The 10,805-nt window shown below is 56.0% G+C and overlaps 1 protein-coding gene across 1 annotated transcript in view; it reads right to left on the reverse strand.

Moving 5' to 3' along the window:
• The window catches only part of VWC2 (von Willebrand factor C domain containing 2), a 112,600-nt gene extending 107,246 nt beyond the window's left edge, over positions 1-5,354 (reverse strand). Inside the window, exons 1-2 of the mRNA XM_036864506.1 lie at positions 5,301-5,354; positions 2,656-3,460 (exon numbers count right to left, since the gene is read on the reverse strand). Of these exons, the coding sequence (XP_036720401.1) occupies positions 2,656-3,339 (684 nt within the window). The 5' untranslated portion in view covers positions 3,340-3,460; positions 5,301-5,354. The remainder of the gene's footprint in view (positions 1-2,655; positions 3,461-5,300) is intronic.
• Positions 5,355-10,805: the final 5,451 nt, after the last annotated feature.

Raw genomic sequence — 10,805 nt, forward strand, 5'->3', positions numbered from 1 at the left:
CTGATACTAACAGAATGAACAAGCATGATATATACAGCGCAATCGTTATGCAGTTGTACCTATCATAGGAGCAGGAATATAATGAAAATTTTATAGCAGCTGGGCACAGTGTCATCCTAGCAGCTGGTAATGATTGGATGAAAGTTAAGAACAAAGGATCACTTGAAGATGAAAGATGCGCTTAATACTCTAAAAATAGCTTTATTGGTATTTTAATTCTTACTGAGATTGTAATCTTTCCAATCTCCCTTTAGTTGCTATCATCTCCCATCTCAGAGTGGGAAACACATTCTACTTATGCACCAGTTTTTGAAAACAGGAATCCAATACAAGGCATGTACGTATATACACTACCAAATGTAAAACCGATAGCTAGTGGGAAGCACCCGCATAGCACAGGGAGATCAGCTCGGTGCTTTGTGACCCCCTAGAGGGGTGGGATAGGGAATGTGGGAGGGAGGGAGACACAAGAGGGAAGAGATATAGGGATTATATGTATATGTATAGCTGATTCACTTTGTCATAAAGCAGAAACTAACACACCATTGTAAAGCAATTATACTCCAATAAAGATGTTAAAAAATAAAAAAATTTAAAAAAACGATCCCCCACCCCCATACACACAGGCAGCTTCGTGGCATCCAGCACTTAGCAATGAATAACCGGAACAGAAGTTTGAATTCTTCCTTCTGCCTGTGATGGCTGCTCTGGGATGCGTTTGGGCTTTTGAGATCAAAATGCTAGTAATTCCTCAGCCTACCTCATGGGACACTTACAAGAAATGACTAAAAAAAAAAAAAAAAAAAAAAAAGAAATGACTATGGAACTACACACAGTGCAAACAATAAATAGTATTAATTAAAAACTAATTCCTTGTCTTTGATCTTGTAACACTTAGATTTTCCTATGACTCTAAAACTCCAGAGAATCGTTTGGCTACAGCCCCGTCCCAGGCCAACATGGAAGGCCCCTCCTCTGGGCTCCACCAGCTCCCATGGCCAGCTTTACTTATGCACTTCCAGGCTGCACCCCAGAACATCTGGGGAGGCATCTGCCCAGCTCCCCAGTCCTCCAGGAGCATTTTGAGGGAAGGGTTCCAGACTTACTTCTGTAGTATGGCCAGGGCCTGGTTCCTAGTAGGTTCTCATCAAAGCTGTCTGTCTCTCCAAAGGGCTGAAGCCAAGAACTGTCTTAAACAGGTTTGCCTGGAGATAAACCCTGGGTGTCAGGTTGTTAGAACTCCAAGGACCCTCAAGGAATGTAGGGCCCTTACCTTACAGATGAGGAAAAAGAAAGCCAGAGGGGAGATGTGCTTTGTTCCCATCATGCAGCCGATTAGTGGCAAAACCAGAATGGAAACTCATCTTTTCTGACCAAATCCCAGCATCTCCACACTTTCTACATTACCTATAGATCTGTCCTTCTCGGCTTTTATATTAATATTTCTACAACACTCAGGAATTCATTCCTAAAACTCACTACACGCTGTCACATCCTGGGCACATTCTCAACTTGCAGATCTCAGAGGCTATGGTCTGGGCACCCTGAAGGATTCCTTCGCACCTGCCTCCTTGTTCAGCTTTGGGGGCTGGAGGTGCCAGGATGCCCTCTGCTGCCCGGGAAACCTCTGGCATGCCAAGTCAACTGGCCAAGTCCAGTTGGACTGAGCCGACCATGGGGGACTGGAATGACTGAGCAGCTGTGCAGTTGTCTCCCAGGCTCGGTAGTGAAGAAGCAGGGCTTTCGGGCGGAGTTCAACTCCGGCCAGCACAAGCGCTGGATGGCATCTCCATCCACGCCAGTGCCCCTGTGGGGCTGGGCTTTTGGTTCAAATAAGAGTGTAGGGGGTAAAAGCATGCTTGACACATGAATCTGCTTCTTAACAGCTGTGTTGCCTTCGACACCTTTTAAAAATATTCTGTGTCTCAGTTTCCTCTTCTTTATCATCTGGAGATAGTAGATAATAATCTACTTTACTGCGTGGTTTGAGGTTTAGCTAAGTTAATACAGGTGAAAAATGCAGCCTAGAGCCTAACATACAGTAGGCATTCAGGAAATAGCGCTACTAATATTACTACCAGTACTCACCTAAAATAAAACCATTTTTAACCATCACCTGGACTTCTGGTTTTTGCTGTCGACTATGTTTTGGCATCCATTGAGCAAGCATTTTTTTCTTTTAATTTCTAGAACATCTGCCTGATACCCAGCACATAATCTAGGGAAACGGCTTATTTATGTGAATAGTCTCCCTTAATGAGCTATTAGCTCAAGAACACATCCCAAACAGCAGGGTAAATTACCCTGTGTTTGAAAACAGGGCGAGCATTTCGGCAGCAACACTTTTAACTCAGGAGCAGCCAATTAAGGTTAAAAGTACAGCCAGTGATTTTGCTCGGGCTGTTCGCCTTAGGGCCACGGGCTTCACTCTAAGGAAACCCTTTTATCGTGAAGACCGAGCGAATGCACGTGGACTGAGCACACGGCTTGCAAAAATTACCTCTGCCCTGAAAAAGAGGGGTCTTGCTGAGGGGACGCGGCCACAGCGCCGCCCCGCTCTGAGAACCACAGAGTGCCTCTTCTCCAAAGTGGGGACTCAGAGCCGGATCACCCTCTCCTGGGACGGGCAAAGTCGCCCGGGCGCTCGCCTCTTACCACGAACTCCTCCAGGGTCTGGTAGGTCTTGCCCCGGAACTCGCAGTAGTTCTTCCTCTCCTTGCACTGCGGGCAGCACTGGCTCGTGTCGACGTGGATGCAGCGTGGGTGCAGCCGCGGGCACTCGGGCTGCGCGCACAGCGGCCCCTCCTCGGTGCACAGGCATGGGCAGGCCGAGGGGCCCGGCGCGAACTTCTCCCCGATCGCGTACACGAAGCCGCTCTCGTCCACGCAGCCCTTCCCCCGGTAGTCCGGGTACGCGTACTCCTCCGGCAGCTCGGGCGTGGGCTCTGGGTCCGGGCCCGCCGCGTCCTGGGCGGCGGCGGCGGCGGCCGGGGGCTCTTCGTGCGGGGTGTCCCCGCGGGGCCGCCCCTGCAGGTCCCCGGCCCCGGCGCCCCCGCCCTGGGCGGCCCAGGCCTGTTTCTGCCTGCTCCACGCCTCCCGGCCGGCCAGCCCGCGGCCGCCCTTGCCCTTCCAGTCCCGGCCGCCGCCGCCCTCGTCCCTCGCCGGGCGCCCGAGCTCGCTCACCCGGCCCGGGCCGTCCCGAGACGCGTGCTCGCGCTTCTCCTGGCCCGGCCGCTCGGGCGCCCGGGCCAGCTTCTCCAGCGGGATGCTCGGGCTGCACAGAGCCACCATCAGGCAGCAGGTGAGCAGGAGGGAACCGGACAGCGCGCCAACTGCCATCGCAGTGGAGCTCGGCAACCCCTACCGCGTCCCGGCGGCCGGGCGGGCGGGGAGCGAGGTCGAGGGGCGAGTCGCATTCACAGCCCGGGGGCGCGCCGCCGCCAGTCTGGAGCCGCCGTCCCTGCGGAGAGAAAGCAGCACAGCTGAGCCCCGAGGCCCGCGCGCGCCCGGCCCGGCGGCTCCCGAAATGGACGCGCCGGACCCCGAGGGCAGGGGCGACATGCCCGGCGCCGGGGCGCGGCCCGGGGTCCTACACATCCCAGACTGTGGACACGGACACGGAAGCTAGTCCCAGAAAAGCACCGGCCCGCAGTGTTCCCCGTGCCTTCGTGATTAGCGGGTGGCGGAGCAGCGGCGATGCGGCTAGCAGGGCCCGCGCCCCCTGCAAGGCTCGGATGGAGCCACAGAACTCCGGAGCCCGGCGCGCTCTCCGGGTCCCGGCCACACTTCCCTAAAGGCTACTCAGTGGAGAATTCCGCAGTGGAGCGGTCGCTGACGGCCGTGCAGGAATATAAGAGGGAAACCCTTCCTCGCTTGCCCGAGGGTGTTTGGGGAAGAAGGGCGCGAGGGGGGTAAGAAAGCTCCCAGGACCCGGTGACTCATCCTAACAACTTTGCAAACGCCACCAGTGCGGGGCGCAGACGCCCCTTCCCCGCCCTCCGCCCGAGGCCCGGTTGCCCAGAAGAAGGTCCGTGACTGTCCCCCAGCCCAACCCCCGTTCCCGGTTGCGGGTCGGGGCTTTCGGAGGCTTTGGCTCCTCCACCAGCCACCCGGCAGCCGCTCAGCGACTCGGGGCGCAGACCAGAGACCCCTGCGTGGGCCGCAACGCGCAGTCGCCTAATTTCTTTGACCCAGGAGGGGTCGTGGCGGTGGAGCAGGGGGGCCCGGCAGCACTAGGGTGTGCGGTGGAGGAGGCCGGGGATGGCGGGCGCCGGGCGGGGCGAGCCCCCCTTCACTCTGCCTGTCTCCGAAAACCTCTCTGGTTCCCAAACTTTATGCCGCCCAAAGGGGCCGATGGAACCCTAGACGCCGCAGGATGCTGGCCACCCAGCCTCTCTCCACCAAGCCCTCCAACTCCCCTCGCCCTCCAATTCAGCGCGCCTCCAGGTGGCTTCCTCCCCCTCATCCCCATCCCCCTCAAGCAGGCTCGGGTCGTCCGTGCCCTCTGCCCACCCCCATCCCCGGCCCGGCGGACTTCAGCCCGGGCGATCACCCATATGTACAAACTTGGGCTTGGGTTAGGGGGGCTCCTCCCGAGCAGCAGGGAGGCGGAAGGGCGCCCCGGGCGCGGACACCCAACATGGACCCTCACCCCCCGGGGGCGGGCGCCCCGCCTACGTACATGAGCACAGGGCGCCGGCCGGACGCGGGGCTAACGGCGGGCGCTGGGGCAGCAGCGGCGGGCGCGGCCCCGGGGCGCCGGCGCCCATCCTCCGGCCGGTGGGGGCCCGGCGCGGGGCGCACCACGGAGAGCGCAGCCCCACCTGCGCGCTTCGCCCGGCGCGTGCACCGGCTAGGGCGTCTCCGCTGGCAGGCTCATCGCACCGCCGGCGGCCGGGAGCCGTGGCCCCAACTCGCGTCAGTGCCCGGGCCGCCCTCCGCCTCTCATCCTCAGGTCTGGTCCCCGCGTCTCCGCGACGAATCGTGCCCCGGGGCCGCCCCGGCTCGGCCTCGCTCCTCTCCTCCAGCAGACGCGGGGAGCTCCCCGGACCAGGCAGCCGGAGGCTGGGGTATCCGCGGCGCGTCGGAGGCAGAAGAGACGCCCGGAGCGCGGCGGGCGAGTGGCGCCGAGGCCGGAGTGGGAGCCCGCGCGCCCGCCTCCCGCCTCCCGCCTCCCGCCCCGCGCGCTCCCCGCCCCTCCTCTGCGGCCCGGGTGCGGGAGGCGTCGCCGCGGCGGCCGGCGCTGCCCAGGGGTTGGAGGGCCTCCCGCCCACCCGCCCCCTTCCAGGCCCGAGACCCACCTGTCAGTTTGCAGCGCAGCCGCCTCCCCACCTCCGCCCCCGGCTGCCATCCTCCGGCCTTGTCACTCACTCTCCGCTGGACCTTTCATCTGGGCTTTTTCCTTTCCTTTATTCCTCCCTTTAATTTCTTCCTTCCTAATTGGCCCCCTCTGGCTTTCCTCCCCGTGGACGGCTTGGTCTTGCGACTGTTGAAAAACCAGAACCAAAGTGTGTTCAATTTGGAATTCGAAGGCCGTGTTAGCTTAGCAGCCTGTGGGAGGGTTTTTTTTTTTTTTTTCCTCTTTACATTCAGAAACCCGGAGGTATAGGCGTGTAAGAGTCAGAAACTCATAAAAACCCGTTCAGCGTGCTTTCCGACTCTCTACCCATCTCTCCCCGGTCGATCCCTATGTCCCCCCTTTCCTGCCCACACTCTCCTGTCACCGAATAGAAACATTTCGGGTTAACTTCGGTGGAACGCTAAACTGTCAAGCAGAGGCCTGTGTGATTCAGACTTGTTTTTACTCTTTGATCTTGATCAATGGACATGCTACTTTTCTTGGATAAAGGAGAAAAGGAAACTTCACATTAACCCCTAAAATGGGATTTTTATTCTAGAGATGTCCATTCCCAAGGCAATGGTTCCTACCCTGTCATCTTAGAATCACTGAAAACGCTCAGATGTATAAACACACAACCTTTCCCCTACAAGGTCAGGCCCTGGGCTGGGGTGGGTGCTTTGAGACCAATTCCTGTTCTCTCCCACCTCTTGATAGGGGACAAACCAGATTTAAATGAACTGCAGAAAGGCCCTCTCCCAGCCACAGAAAGACTGGGCGAGAAGAAGCTTCTCCTTATCTACCAAAACAAAAACAAAAAAACAAGAAAATGAAAAACAGGGTTGGGTGGAGGGTTTCAATGTCCAGAAAGTTTTAAGCCCTTCTGCCTTTGCAGTCCCTACCCCCCTTTTCTTCCTGTCACTTCGAGGCAAGCGACGGGTCGCACTTGCCTGTGGGACAGAGCAATCTGGCCCTCCAGTCATTACATATCATGTTTGTTTTTGTTTTGACAAGAAGGCCTCTCAGAAGGTTACACTGACATAGCCCCAAGTAGATGTGACGGATCAGAATAAAACGCTAATAGTATGTGCAGAAGATTCTACTTCTGGCTGACAAGTTGGCTGGGGGTCCGATGGAGGGAATCATGAAGTCTCTTCCGATCCCACCTCAATCACGGGGCCCTTGAATCAGAAAACCTCTGTGCCAGCGCGCGTGGGCACAGTGGAGAGCCCTGAGGATGAGACCGTAAGGCCCCCTGGGAAGGGGCCTGACAGAATGAGGGGCTAATCATGCTGCCCAGTGTCCCAACCTCTTCATCTGGGCAGCGACTCTCAGAGACAGTGTGGTAGGTCAGACGAGATGAGGGGAGAAGTAATTTTAGAAGGATTTCTGTCCTTAGTGGCGAACAATGCCCAAGCCGCCTTGATTAGTTGAGAGATTCAAGGAAGCAGCAGGGACTTTGCAGGTATCGAGGGAATCTGATCCACTCCCCACCCCCCCACAATCCCTCGCTCCCTCTCTCTCTCTCTTTCTTTCTCTTTCTTCTTTCCTTCCTTCCTTCCTTTCTTCCTTCCTTCCTTTCTTTCTTTTATCTACATTCTTCTCAGGCTGCAGAGTAAGAGGTGGCAGCAGAAAGGTCTCTGGTCATGGAGTAAGGTGACATGGGTCTCACTGGGCTCCACTAGGGGCCAGTTTTGTGACCTCGGACAAGTCAACTGCTGTCTCAGTGTCCCCATTTTCTCATCTTTAAAAGGAAGAAGAAAAAAATCTCCGAGTGGGTAGGAACCCCAAAGTGCTCTGGGACTATGGCATGTTTCTGACCCCAGCCCTGTTTTAATCTGCGTTATTAGTCTTAAACCAACCAGCAGAAGCCCTGAGTCTGCGAGTCTGTGCTCAGCCCCAGGCCCATCCTGAGCAGCAGGCAGGGCAGGTGGGTTCCAGGCCAAGTTCAGAGTTGCCTCCTCCTCACCTTTTCAGTGCCCTGAGGCATAACTCATTTACCTTCCTCTTCACCAAGGCTTGTTTCTGTCTCTGTTTCAGGTCTTGTAGCCTCGGACTGTGTCTTAGCTCCATGGAGTCTGCACCCACCTCTGAAACAGCGGCTTATTAGACAAGGGGCTGGAGCTGTGCTTGATTCATCTTCCTGTGCTTACAGCCCAGGAGGCAAATGAGGAGGGAGGGAGAGAAGATAAAAGGAAGGAAGGGAGGATGGGACCAGAGAGGGAGGGAGGGAGAGAGGGAGGAAGGAAGAAGAGAAGGAAGGGAGGATCGGACAGAGGAAGGGAGGATCGGACAGAGGGAGGGAGGGGAAACTGGGAGAACAGTGCTTGTGCCTCACAGAGTCCTGGGCCCATTCATAGCATCTCACTTATTTCACACAGTACACCTGGTCTTGGGGACACCATTATTGTTTGCCATTTTGCCAGTGGGGAACCACACCTCAAGGAAGTTGTGAGTTGGCTGAGGTCCCAGCTCACAGGGCAGGAGCCAGGTGACCCTGGAACCTCAGACTCTAACTCCAGGGCTTCTGGTCCAGTACCACAGCTCCCTGCCTCGGTGGCGCTCTGTCCCTGACTTACTGTACGTGACACGAGGTTCTCCCCAGCTTCCCAATCCAGCTGATCCCACGTGACTTCACATTCTGGGCCCTACTCTCCTGAGAGCACAGAGAGGCAGAGGGGATGGGAACGACCAGAGCTGTCAGTTCTGGGGACGTCCTTGTGGTCAGATGTTTAGACCAGACCAACCTACCCTGGGGCTCAGTCTCTGTCCTCCGAGGAATCGGGGACGGAGTGATACCTGAAATACTGAGGGAAGGTAACTCCTTGGAGGAAAAAGTCAGACCAGGTGCCCTGGGAAGGGAGGCACATCAGAGGATAAAGTGGGAGGAGATGTCAGGAAACTTGGGTCTGCCCCCTGCCCCCGGGGGATGAGACAGGGTTGTCTGTGGGAATCGAAGGGGCAGAGGTGGTGTTTGTGGCTTGAGAGTAGAAAAGAGACTGTGGGATAAAATATGGCATGAGGTTAGGAGGATGAAAAAAAAAAAACAGCTGTGAAACAGAGGGCCTGGTGGAGACTGGAAAGCAGATGCTAGGGGCCAAGCGCCCTGTGCATTTTCTCCACGAGTGAAGAGCTGCTTGTGGCTGCAGGAAGAACTTCTCCAGGGCTGGCCATGGACGGGGAGGGCGCTGCCAGCGCTGCCAGCCTTACAGGGAGGGGATGCAGAGCGGCTTCTGTGGGAAGGAGAGCCTTCTGGAAACTCCTGTTCCAGGTAAAGACGGGGCAGAAAATGCAAAACCTCGAGCCTCTCACGAAATCCTGCTGTTCCCTGATTGTCTGGGCCCAATGCCTGAGGGTTGCTTTTATTTAGTTCACACCTTTGCAAAGCTGCATTTACCTTGAATTCTGGACTTGGACCAGAGAAAAGGAAAAGCTGTAAAGTCTTCATCTTTCTGGGTTAGAGGGAATAAAAGCCACTCGCACCTGAAATCAGGGTCAGCAGGATTTTTGTGGTCAGGCAGAAGGCGGACCACTAACTCAATGTAATGAGTGAGAGAAGCCACCTGAGGCGCTCAGGTGGCTTTTTATGGTGTGCACAGAGCAAGCTGGCTACTAAAGCTCGGCTCTGGATTGGGCTACTGGTCAACAGAGGCAACAGCTCCATCCCGATCAGCCTTTGATCCACGGCTGGGGTGGAGAGTTACCGCTCCCGTGCTGGCCCTCTGCACAGGCTGCCTGATTACACCACACCTCGGGGACTCATCCCTCCTGCTGTTCTGCCCAAAGTCAGCAGCCTCTGTTCAGATAATCGAATGGATGACTCACAGATAATTCTTCTGAAATCAGTGGCAAAAGCATGTTTCTTGAAAGGAAGTGGCGAGGGATCCATTTCGAGTACACTATAAAGGCCCGCACTGTATTAACATCCCAGAACCCCAGACCACATACACGTGGACCAATACAGGAGTTTCCAAAACAGTCCTAATGGAACCCGGGCCCCTCAGCATGGCTTGGCCTAAGAAGGATAGCACAAGGCTCTGGGCTTCTGCTGGCACATGCCGTGCCCACGGAGGCGAGGGTCTGTGTGCATCGAGTGAGGGAGAAAAGCCTTGGGTGACACCATTTAGGTCGTTTTCCTCCTCCTTTTGGACAGCTCCAAAGGAGGCAGCCTGGCAGGTGCTGGGCGCCATGCTGACCCCGGGCAGGGTTTTCCTTGGTTGATAAAGGGAGCCTGGGGTCCACTCTGGAGCACTTCTGAGATGGGATGGGTTTTCTAAGGACTGCATCTCTGGCTCCTGGTCTTCCCAGGCGTCATGGACCAGACTGGGCAGTGGCACAACCAGAGACCTAGCTTTGTTTGTAGTCTGCTCCCAAGTCCCCCAAAGTGGGCCGTGGCACCGCACAGCAGAAGGCAGAGTACGGGGCAGAGCATATTTCCAGGAGGACCCACAGCACACGTGGGTGGCACACATGTCTGCTGGAGAGTCAGGCAATGTATCTTCCTGGGATGGCTTCTCCCCCAGGCCCCAAACTGACTGGCCTCTTGACCCTTCCCTAGTATGCCGAGGACACTTTAAAGTTCTCTGGGGGATCTCCAGGCTCTCCAGATGTCACCAGCTCCTGGAGCAACGCCAGCACCAGAGGAAGGGGAACCTGGCCGGGGACACTGCTTGGGCTCAGGCCCTGGGCTTCCGACATGACCATGTGCCTCACAACGATCATAAAAAGTGCTTCCTTGCCGCAAACTACTTCTGCATAGACCCCAAACGTGGGACCATCCAGACATCCAGAACTTAGGGGGACGGTGTCTGAGTCATAAATCTGAGATACAGCTGGAAGGAAATGGTCAGTGGTTTGCGCATAAACCAGGAGGAATCAAGGACCAAGGGAGAGTGTGGGAAGCGTGTGATGGACAGGATGTCAGTCAATGTCATTCATCACGTATTTCATGTTAACCATTCCTCCCGTTCCTGCTGCACACAGAGCCTTCCGTGGAGTCCATGTCTATGGTCCTCGCTGGGTGGGGGTGGTGATTTGGACCTGCAAACCAGGACAAGGCTGACACCATCAAACTGCCCACACAGCCAACAGCCTTTTATTTTCAAATCCACACTACTGAGCATCTGTAAGACAGTGTTGCATATACTTGCTTAATGAGCCCTCTCACCTTCCATGCCCCAACCCCCTTATCGTAAGTCACTCCTGTATCCCTAGCTCCTGTGGCCTGTGCAGTATGTAGCTGGGCCGTGACAAGCGTTTATCAGATGAATTAGGGAAGAATGCAGACAGCGTGATCTTTGAGGATCTCACCTTGCCTGCATCTCCAGCTCCTCCCCGACCTCCACACTGTGCTTGGTCACGCAATGAAGTCCTGCAGGTGCACTCGGGGGCCTCTCGACTTCCTTCTGCCCTCCGCCAGGCTCTCTTCACTCTTACCCTTCTTCTTCTCACTCAAAAATATGCAAGT

The sequence above is a fragment of the Balaenoptera musculus genome, chromosome 9 (genome assembly GCF_009873245.2).
Source record: "Balaenoptera musculus isolate JJ_BM4_2016_0621 chromosome 9, mBalMus1.pri.v3, whole genome shotgun sequence".
Lineage (NCBI taxonomy): Eukaryota > Metazoa > Chordata > Mammalia > Artiodactyla > Balaenopteridae > Balaenoptera > Balaenoptera musculus.